An 18,624-nucleotide genomic window follows, 5' to 3' on the forward strand; every position below is an offset into this window, starting at 1 on the left:
CACAATGCAAACACACACACACATGCACACACAGACACACACACATACACATACACACACACAATGCAAACACACATACACACGCACACACAGACACAACACACACAGGAGACAGGGACCGGAGCAGAAGGGGGGGCAGGGGACCGGAGCAGAAGGAGGGCAGGGACCGGAGCAGAGAGGGGGCAGGGACCGAGCAGAAGGGAAACAGCGATCGGGGCAGGGACCGGAGCAGAAGGGAGACAGCGATCGGGGCAGGAGGGGGGCAGGGACCGGAGCAGAAGGGGGGCAGGGACCGGAGCAGAAGGGGGGCAGGGACCGGAGCAGATGGGGGGCAGGGACACGGAGCAGAAGGGAAACAGCGATCGGGGCAGGAGGGGGCAGGGACGGAGCAGAAGGGAGACAGTGATCGGGGCAGGAGGGGGCTGTGACCGGAGCAGAAGGGGGCAGGGACCGAGAGCAGAAGGAGACAGCGTTCGGGGCATCACCCTCTCACCTCCTACAACACAACACACACAACACAATGGCCTTCTGTCTTCTGTCTGGTAATGGGCGGCTCTGCAGGGAACCGGCTGCAGCCCCATTGGATGGGAGCGGTCACATGACCGCTCCTCCGACTTCCCCGAGCACCAAATTATATCAGTTTGGCGCTCGGGGAAGAGTTTCTCCTGCTCAGCGCGCGTCAGCGCACATCAGCGCGCATCAGCAGGGAGAAACTATTAGCCACGCTGATAACAGAAAATGCAGGGGCGTCTGCATCTGTTCAGCGCGGCTCTCAGCACGCCTGAGTGCTCTATGGCCCGGGCCTTTGAGTTACAGAGGCCCCACACTCTTCCCCTGACAATCAGTTTAATTGTTGTGGGAAGTGTGGGGCCTCTAAGCCAAGGGGCTTGGTTCAGAGGCACCAGTTGGCACCACCATCAAGCCGGCACTAGTGGCCGGATCTACAGGCACTTAAGGAAGACAATTACATTTAAATTGTTAACTTATTTACAAAATGTGTTGGGTTTTTTTGGGTGGGCTTTGTGGGATTGCAAACCAGAGTTGCCAATTGGATACTTTAGTCTTAGAGATAAGCAGAAAAAGAGGTCGGTAATAGATACCACCGACCAATCCTGGGTATCTGACCTTACTCACCCCGGTGAGGCTGTAGTCTTGAAACAGCCATGATCTGTCCTCATTGGTGGCACAGCACAGAGATGTCACCCCGTGACCGATGGCACAGATAGGTTCTGGGGAGGGACGAGAGACACAGAAAGGAGGATCACTTGTAAAATGATGATAACATATCAGATATTCATTTCTAATAAACCAGCCCCCTCCCACTGCTAAACTATGATGAACTAATTAATAGAACTCTGTCTATGTTAATCTTATAGATCACATTCTTATCATTTATATAAGAATGGTGATAAATTGTCACACACTGTATATATTAATCTGATTTACTGTAGAACAAAAATATTGTTAAATTGAAACATCGTAAACAATATACATTAATTTGGTTTATATAAAAGCAGGCGATTAAGTATTTATCAATACACGTTACAGTAGGGTTAAATTCCTACTTGTATATACAACTGCGATACGTCATAAATGCCATTTCATAGACATACTGACCTATCAATATTGGTTTATATAAAAAGTAGTATGGTGATAAAGTCTAAAAGACCCTGTCACACCGGCGGTTTTAAATTCTCTTGTGAGCACATTCACGTCTCACAGGTCTGCTACCCTGCACTTTCACCGTTATACTCCTAGCATACAGTACTTCCACTGCAGCAAAGGATTCTGGGAAATTGACATGCAAATGAGCACCCAGTGTCACCATTTGTGCTTCAAAATCGATTTTGGGCAAAGAACTCCAGCCACCAGCGCACCACCTCCCACCCCCCCATTTGGTAAAAATAGTGTAGGGCTGCCGGTTTAAATGGCAAGGGGAAGGGAGAGAGATTATAAAGAGAGGGCCTCCAGGAGGTGGGAGGTAGAGCTAGCAGATTCTCACCCACCGATCCAAGTTTGTTTTTGGTTATTGTATTAAAATGCTTTGTCTCATCAACCCGGTAGTGAGAGACGAGGACTGAGACATCAGTTCTTTCTATTGTGTAACTCTGCATTGTGAGGAACAGAACACAATTGGGTTTATTTTGTTAAGCTGCAACAACGATCCAGAGCGATTGCACGGAAAGTCCGTTGAAATAGGTAGCGCCAGATCGGCACTATCGCAGCTTATAGTACAAAGCCCAATGTCCTACTCTGTATGTCTATCTGTTTGGGTAAATGGAAGGTGGTCCCACTTACTCTTCTCTGCTGTGAAGTGCTGCAGAATCCTGGCCAGATAGCCCGCTGTATTGCTAGATCGGTCATAGCTCCTGACAGTGTGATCATGCAGTGCGTGGTATTCGAGCGCCTGAGAGAGAGAAAGGAGGAGGGAATAGGGAAGTGAGAAAGCACGTTTAGTAAAATGACTGGACACACAATCCCAGCAAAAGGAGTGCTACTGAGCGTGGCGAAATGTATACAACAGACAAAAATACCCGATGCTACAATCAATATGACAAAAATACATAGTTAAATACTTCAATGTTAGTATTCTCATGAATAAGGGTCATTTAGTTAAACCCTTTGCCAAAGCGATAATAGCCTGTAGCCACTTCCCCTGCATGACCAGTATGCAGGTCTAACACTACCTGTGAAAATTCTCATTAACCTCTGCTGTGTGTGAGAATGACCGCAGAGTGACCATTCCTGCACAGGTACATTGAAAACCTGCTACTTAAAAAGTGGGGAGGGGTGAGCTTAAACCCAGGAGGAAGGGCCACTTTAGTTTTAAAAAAAAAAAAAACCACACAACTATATGATAAAACTAGCTGAAATACCCGCGTTGCCCGGGGCGTGGAAGGGCAGGGGGCATGCGAGTGGAAGGGGGGGGGTGCAAAGGGCAGGGAGGTGGGGGGGCAAAGGGCAGAGGGACTCAATACCCCCCCACACAATCCCCCCCACACAATCCCCCCCACACAATCCCCCCCCCCCACACACAATCCCCCCCCCCCCCCACACACACACACAATCCCCCCCACACACACAATCACACAATCCCCACACTCAATCCCCCCCACACACCACACACACCAATCCCCCCCCCCCCACACACACACAATCCCCCCACACACACACAATCCCCCCCCACACACACACTCCATCACTCCCCCACCACCACCAACACACACTCACCACACTAATCAGTCCACAATTTCACCTGGAGGGCGACATGCTCCGATCCCCCAATCCCTCCATGCAGCTGCTGCAACTGGAAGCAGACAGAAGAAGGAGGGGCTGTCCTGTGTGCAGAGAGAAGCCCCGCCCCCTCTGCAAGACACATGACATAGAAGCAGCAACACGGAGCTTCTGCCCCGCCCCCTCTGCAAAGACACAGACATAGAAGCAAGCAGCACGGATCTTCTGGCCCCGCCCCCTCTGCAAGACACAGACATAGAAGCAGCAACACGGATCATCTGCCCCGCCCCCTCTGCAAGACACAGACCATAGAAGCAGCATCACGGAGCTTCTGGCCCCGCCCCCTCTGCAAGACACAGACATAGAAGCAGCAGCACGGATCTTCTGCCCTCCCCCCTCTGCAAGACACAGACATAGAAAGCAGCAGCACGGATCTTCTGGCCCCGCCCCCTCTGCAAGACAGACACAGAAGCAGCAGCACCGGAGCTTCTGGCCGCCGCCCCGTCTGCAAGACAGACACAGAAGCAGCAGCACGGATCTTCTGGCCCCGCCCCCTCTGCAAGACACAGACATAGAAGCAGCAGCACGGATCTTCTGGCCCCGCCCCCTCTGCAAGACACAGACATAGAAGCAGCAGCACGGAGCTTCTGGCCCCGCCCCCTCTGCAAGACACAGACATAGAAGCAGCAGCACGGAGCGCCCCCAGGTTTCCCTGCAAGCTGCTCGGGCCCCCCCTACATAATCGTGCGCACCCCCAAGGGGGCGCGCCTCAAGCTAATGTATGTAACACCCGCCCTACCTAGTGTGTGTGTGTGTGTGTGTGTGGGGCCCGTCACTCCGCCTCAGGCCAATGAGAGGTGTGCGGGGGGCGGGCGGCCCAAGGGACCAATGAGATTTCCCCTAGGGACACCGGACATCCAGACAGGCATACAGTGCTTTCACTAATATAGTATAAAGATAATAAAAAATAAAAAAAAAAAAAAAACGTCTATACAAGTCCTTCTACCATTCAGTTTACCCAGGTGATCTAGTACAATTTTAACCCCTTTGAGGGGCCACCAACACAATGCATAGAAACATAGAATTTGACAGCCACATATTCACCATCCTTTCCGTGAAGAAGTCCTCCTCACATATGTATGTACATCTTTATTAATATAGCACCATTTATGCACATAGCGCTTCACAGCAGTAATACTACAATAATATAACACATAATGGGAATAAGCGCTTCAGACGTAAAAGTAAAATTAGGAAAAGGATTCCCTGACCCGAAGAGCTTACAATCTAAGTGGTACGTAGGGAGAACGTATAGAGACAGTAGGAGGGTGTTCTGGTAAGTGCAACTGCAGGGGGCCAAGGTCGATGTATGAGGTGTATAAGCCACAGAGCTACCCATATGCTTTAAGGAGGTGTGTTTGAAGATGGGTCTTAAAGGTGGATATACTGTAGGTGTGCTAGTCAGATATTGAGGGGGAGGGCATTCCAGAGGTGTGGGGCAGTCAGTGAGGTTTAAGGCGGGAGAGGGCTTAAGATACAAAAAGGGCAGAGAGAAGACATTCTTGAGCGGAACGCAAGAGTCGGGATGGTGCATAGCGACAAATTAGGGCTGAGATGCAAGGAGGAGCAGAAGAGTTTATAGCCTTAAAAGTGGAGGGGAAAAAGTGTGTGTAATTCAGGATTTGTTAGGAATCCAGAAGAGGGATTTCAGCAGGAGAGAGTAAAGTGATTCTAGCAGCAGTGTTTAGCATAGATTGTAGGAGAGACAGCAAGGCCCGACAGAAGGTCACAACATAGTCGAAACGGGAGAGAATGAGGGCCTGCGTTAACGTTTTAGCAGTATAGCAACCGGGGAAAGGGCGTATCTTTGCAACGTTACCGAGGGGGGAAAAACGCACAAGTTTTAGCTACATATTGCATGTGAGGGAGGAGTCAAATGTGACCCCTAGGCAGTGTGCTTGTGATACTGGGTGTATGTTAGTACTGCCAAAAGAAATGTAGAAGGGGGCAGTAGTGCCAGGCTCAGGAGGAAGTATGAGGAGCTCCGTTTTTGACATGGTAAATTTGAGTCAGCGAAGGTTCATTCAGAATGAAATGTGGAGAGACATTCAGAGACTTTGGTCTGTACAGCAGGTGTAAGGTCGGGTTGAAAAGTAATTGTGTGTCTTCAGCATAGAGGTGATATTTTAACCCAAGAGATGTGACCTAGAGAAAAGAGTAAAGAGAAGAGGTCCCTGGAGTAACCCCACAGATAGAGGAGGAGGAGGTGTTAGCATATGACACTGAAAGTACGATGGGAGAGGTAAGAGGAAATGCAGGATAGAGCTTTGTTACGGATATCAAGAGTATGGAGAATGTGAAGGAGAAGATGGTGGTCCACAGTATCAAAGCCTTCAAAGATATCGAGCAATATGGGCAAGGTGTAATGACCTTTGTCTTTGGCAGCATGGAAGTCATGAGTTATTTTAGCGAGCAGTGCGTAAACCAGATTGTAGAGGATCCAGGAGGTGAGAAAATGGAGCAAGTGAGAGAATACAAGGCGTTCAAGAAGTTTAGAGAAAAAAAGGCAGGAGGGAGACAGGACGACAGCAGTTAGATAGACATAGGGTCAAGCTTGCTGTTTTTGAGTAATGGTATAACTGTTGAGTGTTTGAAAGAGGAGGTAAATGTACCAGAGTAGAGGAAGGCATTGAAAAAGTGCGAGCGTAGGGATTAGATTAGGAGCAAGAGGTTTGAGGAGATGAGAGGGAAGGGGGTCAAGTGGGCAAGTGGTATAGGGCAAAGAGGAGATCAGTAACAACACATCCTCCTTTGTGACAGTGGATAAAGAGTTGAGGAAGGCAGGAGAGATAGGAAGAGTTGTAGAATGTGAGGACGATATAGAGGGGATGTCTTGACATATGGAATCCACCTTTGTCTTGAAATAATCAGCAAAGAACAGGGGAGTCGGATGCGTGAAGGAGAGCCAGGATTCAAAGTGTGAGAGAAATACAGAGGGGGATGAGTAGAGGTAGGTGGGCAATAGATGACCGCCATGAGGAGAGGGAGAGGAGAAAAGAGCTGGAAAGTGTGAGCCTTAAGACGGAAAACAGAGGGAGGACTAGGAAAGGTTCGGTAATGGCAGATAGAGAAGCCCCATGCCTCCACCTCTGCCATCAGGGTGCCGAGTGTGGGAGAAGGAAAGGCCACCATAGTAGAGGGCAGTTTGCAGTGCAGTCAGAATGGGGGAACAAAGACTTATAGTTATAGCAAAGCGGAGCAGGGAGTGAGAGAAAAATAAGTCGTACACGGAGAGAAACTTGTTGAAATGCCCCAAAGGTCACATGCGAAAAAGGTAGAGAGGAGGGTGGGTGACGGGATGGTTTGAGGTTAGATGGGTTTACACCAGGGAGGAGTAGAAGTTGTATGTGGAAGGAGAGGACATGTAGAGATAAGGCAGGGACCAGGATTGGGAGAGATATCCCCAGAAGCATGGAAAGAAAAAAAGAGAATGAGGAGGATTTATAAGGGTGTGTTTTAGTGCAGGGGGTATAGCTGTGTGGTGTTAAAGTGCGCAGATACCAATGGAGTTCCTGGGAACTGATAAGTGCAGAAGGAAGGAGAGATGGAGATATATGAATGGAGTTAGAGCCATATTGAGGCTGGTAGAAACGTGTAGTTTGAAAAGAAGTGAGGCCAGAGCAAATATAAATAGTAGAGGAGGCGTGGCAGTGACAGTAGCGATAGTTTAGTGTTGAGAGGGCAGAGGGCTGGTCAGTGAAAATTAAGTTAGAATAAGTGGAAGTTGTGAGAAATGCAATATGTGTGTGGAGGTGCTCTAGAGTGGAGAGCTGCGTCGCCTTAAGTCTGTGATAGAAACCCTCCTCATTTCCAGTGCAGTTCAAATTCAGTATCCAGGGCCAATAGGTATATGCAGCAGCGGCGGCGGGCTCCAGGTGTTAAAGAATTAGCCGGGAGTAGAATCACTTGAGGCAGAGCAGGACTGCAGGGGAGGAGCGCCATCTAGCAGTCTGACCCGGAACTTCCAGTGTCTGCTGCTAGAGCGCGCTCCTCTCCTCGTGCTGCTCTGCTCCGCCTCCAGGTGATTCTTCTACCGGCTAATTCTTTAAGCCGGAGGCATGCCGTCGCATACTATCTCCAAGTGCCTGTGTCCACCCAGGTAGGCATGGAGGAGGGGATGGAGAAGAGATGCTGAGGATGAAGGGGACTGGGGGGGAGAGATGCTGAGGATGAAGGGGACTGGGGGGAGAGATGCTGAGGATGAAGGGGACGGGGGGAGATGCTGAGGATGAAGGGGACTGGGGGGAGATGCTGAGGATAAAGGGGACTGGGGGGAGAGATGCTGAGGATGAAGGGGACTGGGGGGTGAGATGCTGAGGATGAAGGGGACTGGGGGGAGAGTTGCTGAGGATGAAGGGGACTGGGGGGGGGAGAGATGCCGAGGATGAAGGGGACTGGGGGGAGAGATGCCGAGAATGAAGGGGACTGGGGAGGGAGATCGAAGGATGAAGGGGACTGGGAGGGAGATCGAAGGATGAAGGGGACTGGGAGGGAGATCGAATGATGAAGGGGACTGGGGAGGGAGATCGAATGATGAAGGGGACTGGGGAGGGAGATCGAATGATGAAGGGGACTGGGGAAGAACTGATGATGAGGGGGAGAAGCTGATGGTGATGATGAGGGGGGAGAGCGGATTGTGAATTTCCATTATGAAAGGGCGGTATGGTGAGAGAGAACCGGTTGCTAAAATGTCTGAATCCCACCACTGCCCAGGTGTTAGCATTTGAAATTACTAAAACATGCACACAGTAAAAAGGCGAGTTGAAGACAGGATAAAGATGTCCTACCCAGGTGTTGGCAGTTTACATGTGCCCTTAATCTGCCACCCTACAGCTTCAGAGCACGGCTTATTCTAACACTTCACTTTCCTGTACGGTGTTGAAACCCTTTCGATGTGAAAGTTTCCATCATATCCCCCTCTCCCAAGTTTTATATATTAAAGGCCCTTCAGTCTTTCCTGACAAGGGTTATGAGGTAGACCATGCCCCATTTTACTAACACTTCTTTGCAATCTACAACTTAGTAATGTCCTTCTGAAGATGTGGTCTCCAGAACTGAACACAGTGCTGTAGGTGAGGTCTTACCAATGACCTACAAAGTGGTATCACCATCCCTCTCTTTCTGCAGCCAACACCTCCCCCTATTACCTAGTATTCTGCTGGCTTCCCCATTTCTTTGTTACGTTGCTTGCCTACCGTTAGCTCAGCTGAGATACTGACTCCCATGTCCCTTTCCCCTATAGTAGTAAAACATTATAGTGCCATTAATCCTGTATTCTGCCTTTGGATTTCTGTGGCCCAAGTGTAAGATTTAGTCATTTTTGCCATTAAAATTGTACTTGCTCGTTCCCTGGGAGGAACCTTTATATACAGCGGAGATACGATGGCTTCTACGCATCAAGAAAGTGGAATTGTGGTACAAAATTAAAATTTTTACGGTTGTAAAAAGTGGCGTATTTCGCGCAAAAAAAAAAACCGTACCGGAAAAAAACAAACGCAGAAAATCATCAAGAAAAGTAATGCAAGTAGCAGTTTCCTTAATACACAGACCTGCGCCAATATTCAAATATGACTCCGCCCTAACGCCCACTTGCTGCATAAATCCCTCATCAAGTCACGGACACACTCCACTTATATTTGTGCTTTGATACATACAGCCAGCCGAACGTCAGTGTTCAAGTGTATACAGGATACATGTACAGTAGGGCTTTCTTTTGACTCTCCCTAAACCTTGCCTCCAGCCTAAAATTGAAACACCAAAAGATTCACACACACCAGACAAACAAAAAATAAATGTAAAAATAAATACAATTTTTTTTTTTTTTTAAGTACTGTAAAGCGAAGCATTTTTATTGGACAAAAGCAACCTCCTCTGGCGCTGAGGTGGGGACTTGAATTTTCTTCGTATAGACTGTGACCTCAGATGTGAATAGGTCAAATGCACTGGTTAATGGTCTTTAAGGCCGGGATACACCGTCTGCCTGGCGGTGTTTACGTCTCCTGCTGCCGGGATCCTATCTCGTGCTCCGTCGTGAATCACTTCATGGAATGCACCCGATCCGCTCGCGCAATGACGTCACCAATTCTCGTCCACTGCTACGGTGTCAGATCCCTGACGAAGAAAGACACCAATAGAGCTTTCGAAACGCGTTGGATGGTTTTTGGTACTGTTGGGACACCGTAGCAGTGGACGAGAATTGGTGACGTCATTGCGCGAGCGGATCGGGTGCATTCCATGAAGTGATTCACGACGGAGCACGAGATAGGATCCCGGCAGCAGGAGACGTAAACACCGCCAGGCAGACGGTGTATCCCGGCCTTAAAGACCATTAACCAGTGCATTTGACCTATTCACATCTGAGGTCACAGTCTATACGAAGAAAATTCAAGTCCCCACCTCAGCGCCAGAGGAGGTTGCTTTTGTCCACAAATTCAAGTCTGGGTGCAAGATACCAGAACAATCTCAACAGGCAGCTCCAGGACTACCATTCGGACAATTTATCTAAGGTTTATCATTTGTTGATTGTATAAGCGCTGTTTGTACACCTTTTGTTCTACATAGAAGCATTTTTATTGCATAAACTAATGACAAATTGCCTCCTGGCTACTCTGCTAAACTGTATCAAATGTGCATTAGGCCGGTTGCTTTGGAAGAAGCATCTTCTCAAATGGCTCTTGGTTTAGATCTGCGATGACAGGAACATTTGTCTGCTAAAAGATCAATCGCTAAAGTTAGATTGGGACTTTTCTGCCACGGATTCTGAAGATGGGATATATGCATTTGTAGTTTCTGATCACCCAGATGAAGGAGAATTTACAGGATATAAAAAACAATGACGTTGGGCAAAACCATAGCATATACAAGCCTACAAACCACAGTAGTGTGGCTCACACTAAGTATATACTGCAAGCAAAACCCGTAGAATGTGGTGCATCCAAGAAGAATTTGAACTCGCTATTCAGAAGAAAATTGGAAATTATTTATTAAGACAAAGTATCCCAAAAGGGCCCTGACCGGTCCATTCCTCCGGTTAGAATAAAGTGACCCCAAAACACATTTATACGGAGTAAGTGCCGGGGCCCATCCAGATCTGCCTGAGAAATGGCGTGAAAAGTACTGGCGATGTCCGTGTCATGCCCCGAGGATACCAATGGAAATAGTACAGGTGTAAGGCTGCGCTTATAGTGCGGACTGCGACGTCGCGCAGCGCCGTAGCAAGTACCTGCAGTCCGCCGCGGGTGCCCATAGTGGACGCAACGGCGTTGCAGAGCGACGGAGCGGTCGCTATCGCCAGTAGTCAAAGGATTTTTATTTTTTCGGCGATCGCCGAGTGACGTGAGCGGCACAGCCAATGAGGGCGAACTGCTCGCCGCCACACCGCCGCCATGTTCCCCTCTCGTCACCTGCACCATGTGCAGGAATCGCTATTACAACGGCGACGGCACGCGCTCGCTGTCCTACAAGCATAGCCTAATCCCTAATGCATGGAGGCAAGAGTAACATTGGCGTGGCAACCCAGTCCGTCGTGGTTGCCACGTAGAGGATGCATCTCACCAGGCCATGGGAACAGAAACAGGATAACCGTAATTGCAAGACCCACATCATAGAACAATGTATCCAATGATTTTCGCTGCAAAGATGATGTTACTATCCAACATCGTATACCTGTGTAGAACTCTCCCTATTCCAATTAGCATGCAGGAAATCGATTGATAGAGAGACATGTATCTTCTAACAATATGAGTACCTCGTTGAAAATGTCAGGTGAAAAGGTAACATTGAGTGATGGGTTGTGTCTCTGTGCTTTGTGAAGTATATCTTCACTCATGTGAGGTAGCGGGATAGGGGGAGGGACATTGGTGGCATGGTGTAGCGGGGTAGGGGGCCTCGCGGTCCGGTTGCGGAGGGAGATGTGTGAGGTGCAGGAGATGTGAGGCGTGCTGTGCGGTCCGCGGGAGCTACACTGTGTGAGGTAGCGGGATAGGGGGAGGGACATTGGTGGCATGGTGTAGCGGGGTAGGGGGCCTCGCGGTCCGGTTGCGGTAGGGAGATGTGTGAGGTGCAGGAGATGTGAGGCGTGCTGTGCGGTCCGCGGGAGCTACACTGTGTGAGGTAGCGGGATAGGGGGAGGGACATTGGTGGCATGGTGTAGCGGGGTAGGGGGCCTCGCGGTCCGGTTGCGGAGGGAGATGTGTGAGGTGCAGGAGATGTGAGGCGTGCTGTGCGGTCCGCGGGAGCTACACTGTGTGAGGTAGCGGGATAGGGGGAGGGACATTGGTGGCATGGTGTAGCGGGGTAGGGGGCCTCGCGGTCCGGTTGCGGTAGGGAGATGTGTGAGGTGCAGGAGATGTGAGGCGTGCTGTGCGGTTCGCGGGAGCTACACTGTGTGAGGTAGCGGGATAGGGGGAGGGACATTGGTGGCATGGTGTAGCGGGGTAGGGGGCCTCGCGGTCCGGTTGCGGTAGGGAGCTGTGTGAGGTGCAGGAGATGTGGCGTGCTGTGCGGTTCGCGGGAGCTACACTGTGTGAGGTAGCGGGATAGGGGGAGGGACATCGTTGCCATGGTGTGTGAGTGGAGGGGAGGGGGGTTTGAAGAGGCAGTCTGCAGTGTTTGGTGTTGTGTGAATGTGTGTGTGTGCTGTGTTTGTGCGTTGTGTGTAGATTCTGTACCTCAGTGGTTCCCAAACTTTTTCGGTTCAAGGCTCCCCAAGGCAATCAGAATTTTTTCAAGGCTCCCCAAGGCGATCAGGATTTTTACGCGGCGCCCAAAGTAAAAACAAAGGTGTATATACATACCTAACAGTTGCAGTGCGCAGTTGGTGTCTCCCTCACACACTCTCACACTCTCTGACCTCACTCTCTCTCTCTGACCTCACTCTCTCTCTCTGACCTCACTCTCTCTCTGACCTCACTCTCTCTCTGACCTCACTCTCTCTCTCTCTCTGACCTCACTCTCTCTCTCTCTCTGACCTCACTCTCTCTCTCTCTCTGACCTCACTCTCTCTCTCTCTCTGACCTCACTCTCTCTCTCTCTCTGACCTCACTCTCTCTCTCTCTCAGACCTCTCTCTCTCTCAGACCTCTCTCTCTCTCTCTGACCTCTCTCTCTCTCTCTCTCTGACCTCTCTCTCTCTCTCTCTCTGACCTCTCTCACTCTCTCTCTGACCTCACTCTCTCTCTCTCTGACCTCACTCTCTCTCTCTCTGACCTCACTCTCTCTCTCTCTGACCTCACTCTCTCTCTCTCTGACCTCTCTCTCTCTCTGACCTCACTCTCTCTCTGACCTCACTCTCTCTCTGACCTCACTCTCTCTCTGACCTCACTCTCTCTCTGACCTCACTCTCTCTCTGACCTCACTCTCTCTCTGACCTCACTCTCTCTCTCTCTGACCTCACTCTCTCTCTCTCTGACCTCACTCTCTCTCTCTCTGACCTCACTCTCTCTCTCTCTGACCTCACTCTCTCTCTCTCTGACCTCACTCTCTCTCTCTCTGACCTCACTCTCTCTCTCTCTGACCTCACTCTCTCTCTCTCTGACCTCACTCTCTCTCTCTCTGACCTCACTCTCTCTCTCTCTGACCTCACTCTCTCTCTCTCTGACCTCACTCTCTCTCTCTCTGACCTCACTCTCTCTCTCTCTGACCTCACTCTCTCTCTCTCTGACCTCACTCTCTCTCTCTCTGACCTCACTCTCTCTCTCTCTGACCTCACTCTCTCTCTCTCTGACCTCACTCTCTCTCTCTCTGACCTCACTCTCTCTCTCTCTGACCTCACTCTCTCTCTCTCTGACCTCACTCTCTCTCTCTCTGACCTCACTCTCTCTCTCTCTGACCTCACTCTCTCTCTCTCTGACCTCACTCTCTCTCTCTCTGACCTCACTCTCTCTCTCTCTGACCTCACTCTCTCTCTCTCTGACCTCACTCTCTCTCTCTCTGACCTCACTCTCTCTCTCTCTGACCTCACTCTCTCTCTCTGACCTCACTCTCTCTCTCTGACCTCACTCTCTCTCTCTGACCTCACTCTCTCTCTCTGACCTCACTCTCTCTCTCTGACCTCACTCTCTCTCTCTGACCTCACTCTCTCTCTCTGACCTCACTCTCTCTCTCTGACCTCACTCTCTCTCTCTGACCTCACTCTCTCTCTCTGACCTCACTCTCTCTCTCTGACCTCACTCTCTCTCTCTGACCTCACTCTCTCTCTCTGACCTCACTCTCTCTCTCTGACCTCACTCTCTCTCTCTGACCTCACTCTCTCTCTCTGACCTCACTCTCTCTCTCTGACCTCACTCTCTCTCTCTGACCTCACACTCTCTCTCTGACCTCACTCTCTCTCTGACCTCACTCTCTCTCTGACCTCACTCTCTCTCTGACCTCACTCTCTCTCTGACCTCACTCTCTCTCTCTGACCTCTCTCTCTCTCTCTGACCTCACGCTCTCTCTCTCTGACCTCACTCTCTCTCTCTCTGACCTCACTCTCTCTCTCTCTGACCTCACTCTCTCTCTCTCTCTCTCTGACATCACTCTCTCTCTGACCTCACTCTCTCTCTCAGTCTCCCGGTGCTGCTCCTCCAGCGTGCGCGCCGGGCCTCCCTCTCTCAGCGTCACTGAGCCGGGCTGAACAGATGCACAAAGCCCCTGCATCTGTAATCAGCACTGCCTGGCAGAGGAGACAGCAAGCGCGCTTGGTAGGCGGGTATCACTGTGTGTGTTTGTCACTTGGTAGCTGTCAGTGTGTGTGTGTGTGTTTGTCACTTGGTAGCTGTCAGTGTGTGTGTGTGTGTGTGTGTGTGTGTGTGTGTGTGTGTGTGTGTGTGTGTGTGTGTGTGTGTGTGTGTGTGTGTGTGTGTGTGTGTGTGTGTGTACATTATATAATATTTAAAAATGAAAAAAAAAAAGACATGTGAGAATAAATTATTTATTAACATTGTGCAACTTTGATAAATATATTCACACGCACACACCACACACACATCACACACATCCATATACACCACACATACATATATACACACACACACATATATATATATCTATATATACATACATACACACACACACACCACACATATATATACACCACACATACACATATATATATATACACACCACACATTATATATATATATATATATATATATATATATATATATACACACACACCACACATACATACACACACATATATATATACATATATACACACACACACACACACACCACACCACACATATATACACACACACCACACATATATACACACACACACACACACACCCTACAGCCCGTTTTTCACACACACACACACACACACACACACACACCCTGCAGCCCGTTTTTCACACACACACACACACAACACACACCCTGCAGCCCGTTTTTCACACACACCCTGCAGCCCGTTTTACACACACACACACACACACACACACACACACACACACACACACACACACACACACACACACACACACCTTGGTGCTGTCTGGTGGCTCTGCAGTTGCAATGCCGGGCAGGCTGCAGCCCCATTGGATGGGAGCGGTCACGTGACCACTCCTCTGCTTCCCCTCAGAGGTTTTTTTTTGTTTTTTTTTTAATGAGCTAGCAGCCCTTGTTTCCCGCTGCTGGCGGCCCTGATCGCGGCGCCCCTCTAGCCAAGCCGCGGCGCACCAGGGCGCCGCGGCGCACAGTTTGGGAAACACTGCTGTACCTGATTCGGCAGTCTGTGGTAGCAGACGTGAAGGTTTTGATAGCTGTGAAAAGCAGGCCAATGAGAGTCAGTGAGGGGTGGGACGCAGGCCAATGAGAGGTGTGTGGGGGCGGGCATTGGACGCAGGCCAATGAGAGTCAGTGAGGGGTGGGACGCAGGCCAATGAGAGGTGTGCGGGGGCGGGCATTGGACAAAGGTCAATGAGAGTCAGTGAGGGGTGGGACAGTGTGGCATTGGTGTTGGACGTAGGCCAATGAGAGGTGTGCGGGGGCGGGCATGGCCTGAGCAGGAGTGACAGGCCCAAGGTCCAATGCGATTGACCCTTGGGACGCAGACATACAGTGATTTCACAAATATATAGTAGATTTGGACAGCAGTTTTTGACTCACCGTCTATGGACTCCAGCCTGGCCGGGTTAGCGTAGGGCTTAAGCTGGAAATCCTGGACCCATCTCTGGTCCGTATCAGTGATGCCCACAAAATCCAGAGCCTTTCCCTGAAGAGGTGTTCAAACAGTTAATCAAGTCAAAATTTGCCGTTTACATGGTAATAAAAATGCTGATGTGAATGGCCGTCTCCCAAGAGTCTCTGCGTCCCCCAACCCCGCATCACAGAGTATGTTTCACTCACCCCTGGAGTAGCCACTTGTAGGTTGAAAGCCGAGCTTCCCAGAGTGAAGGCGTGATGGAATGACTGTGCCGAGACCCCTGGAGGTGTGGAAAGTAGAGAAGTTAGAGCGGGGGTGAGAAGGAAACTTGGAGGTTTGACTTATGAGGCTTACCAGGCATATCACCCCTACATTATACACATGGCACGTCACATGATACCCTCCATTATATACCAGACATGTCAGCCCTTCCCTCCCCCCGCCCCCAACATACACAGTACATGGCCCCCTAAATAAAACAAGTTGTCACATGACACCCACCCAATATACCAGGCATATAACCCCTATATTATACACAAGGCGTGTCACATGAAACCCCCCGCAATATACACAAGGCATGTCACATGACTCCTCCCCCGCAATATACACAAGGCATGTCACATGAAACCCCCCGCAATATACAGAAGGCGTGTCACATGACACTCCCCCCTCAATATACACAAGGCGTGTCACATGACACTCCCCCCTCAATATACACAAGGCGTGTCACATGACACTCCCCCCTCAATATACACAAGGCGTGTCACATGACACTCCCCCCTCAATATACACAAGGCGTGTCACATGACACTCCCCCCCAATATACCCAAGGCACGTCACATGACACTCCCCCCCCAATATACACAAGGCACGTCACATGACACTCCCCCCCAATATACCCAAGGCACGTCACATGACACTCCCCCCCAATATACCCAAGGCACGTCACATGACACTCCCCCCCAATATACACAAGTCACGTCACATGACACTCCCCCCCCAATATACACAAGTCACGTCACATGACACTCCCCCCCCAATATACACAAGTCACGTCACATGACACTCCCCCCCCAATATACACAAGTCACGTCACATGACACTCCCCCCCCAATATACACAAGTCACGTCACATGACACTCCCCCCCCAATATACACAAGTCACATCACATGACACTCCCCCCCAATATACACAAGTCACGTCACATGACACTCCCCCCCAATATACACAAGTCACGTCACATGACACTCCCCCAATATACACAAGTCACGTCACATGACACTCCCCCAATATACACAAGTCACGTCCCATGACACTCCCCCAATATACACAAGTCACGTCCCATGACACTCCCCCAATATACACAAGTCACGTCACATGACACTCCCCCCCCAATATACACAAGTCACGTCACATGACACTCCCCCCCAATATACACAAGTCACGTCACATGACACTCCCCCCCCAATATACACAAGTCACGTCACATGACACTCCCCCCAATATACACAAGTCACGTCACATGACACTCCCCCAATATACACAAGTCACGTCACATGACACTCCCCCAATATACACAAGTCACGTCACATGACACTCCCCCAATATACACAAGTCACGTCACATGACACTCCCCAATATACACAAGTCACGTCACATGACACTCCCCAATATACACAAGTCACGTCACATGACACTCCCCCCCCAATATACACAAGTCACGTCACATGACACTCCCCCCCCAATATACACAAGTCACGTCACATGACACTCCCCCAATATACACAAGTCACGTCACATGACACTCCCCCCCAATATACACAAGGCACGTCACATGACACTCCCCCAATATACACAAGTCACGTCACATGACACTCCCCCCCAATATACACAAGGCACGTCACATGACACTCCCCCAATATACACAAGGCACGTCACATGACACTCCCCCCCAATATACACAAGGCGTGTCACATGACACTCCCCCCCAAGATACACAAGTCACGTCACATGACACTCCCCCAATATACACAAGTCACGCCACATGACACTCCCCCCCAATATACACAAGTCACGCCACATGACACTCCCCCAATATACACAAGTCACGACACATGACACTCCCCCCCAATATACACAAGTCACGTCACATGACACTCCCCCCAATATACACAAGTCATGTCACATGACACTCCCCCAATATACACAAGTCACGTCCCATGACACTCCCACCCAATATACACAAGTAACGTCACATGACACTCCCCCAATATACACAAGTCACGTCACATGACACTCCCCCCAATATACACAAGTCATGTCACATGACCACCTCCCTGCGATGGGTCACATGACAGACTCAGACCCAGCCTCTCACCTCCCGCCGCAGCGCTGGCCACAATGAGACAGCTGGGTTTGGTGAGCCGGTCAGCAGCCGCGCCCGGGCCCGCAGCCCCCTGCTTCTTCATGGGGAGACTGAATGGAGAGCACCGGTGAACACTGCGCATGCGCCCTCTGAATGAGGTTGTCAATAAAGGTTGCGTGGGGGGGCGGTGCGAACAGGCCTACTGTGCTGCGTGTGACGTCACCAGGGGCTGGCTCGTGCCTTGGCGCGAGGAATTCGAGCCTGCGCTGATTGGATGGCAGAGCCTGCGCTGATTGGATGGCAGAGCCTGGCAGTTGGCTCCTCATTCCCCAGGCGTCTCACTCAGGAGGCAGTCTAATTCCTTAGCAGTCATTTTCACTGATTTAAGAGGCAGTCTAATTCATTGGGAGTGACCCTCCGTTAGAAGGCAGTTTAGTTCATTAGTAATGAGTCTCACTCATTAGGATTGACTTAATTTTTGAGTTTTACTCATTAGCAGTCTAATTTATTAGGAGTGAGTACCACCCAGGAGGCAGTTTATTAAGAGTGAATCTAACGTTAGAAGGCAGACTTAGGCCACGTCCATAGAGGGGGGAGCAGTGCTGAGGCGCGCTGACGCTGAGCCAGCGTGCGCGATCGGGAGGCAGAGGGAGGCGGGGCAGTGACATCGCTGGGCCAATCGCCCGCGACGCACCAATGTCACGGTGCCGACGTCAAGGCGCCGTGACGCTGCTTCACGCTGATTGGATGTTTTCAGCCGACAGCGCGCTGAAAAACAGCTTGGCGGTCGGCTGAAAAATCCAACTCAGCACGCCTGCGGACGCTCGCGGGAGCC

At 50.3% G+C, this 18,624-nt stretch overlaps 1 protein-coding gene across 1 annotated transcript in view; it reads right to left on the reverse strand.

Annotated features, from left to right (window-relative positions):
* The window catches only part of GATD1 (glutamine amidotransferase class 1 domain containing 1), a 32,997-nt gene extending 14,982 nt beyond the window's left edge, over window positions 1-18,015 (reverse strand). Inside the window, 3 exon segments of the mRNA XM_075566821.1 lie at window positions 15,387-15,492; window positions 15,627-15,703; window positions 17,802-18,015. Of these exon segments, the coding sequence (XP_075422936.1) occupies window positions 15,387-15,492; window positions 15,627-15,703; window positions 17,802-17,931 (313 nt within the window). The 5' untranslated portion in view covers window positions 17,932-18,015.
* Between the last annotated feature and the right edge of the window lie 609 nt (window positions 18,016-18,624).

The sequence above is a fragment of the Ascaphus truei genome, chromosome 12 (assembly GCF_040206685.1).
Source record: "Ascaphus truei isolate aAscTru1 chromosome 12, aAscTru1.hap1, whole genome shotgun sequence".
Classification (NCBI taxonomy): Eukaryota; Metazoa; Chordata; class Amphibia; order Anura; family Ascaphidae; genus Ascaphus; species Ascaphus truei.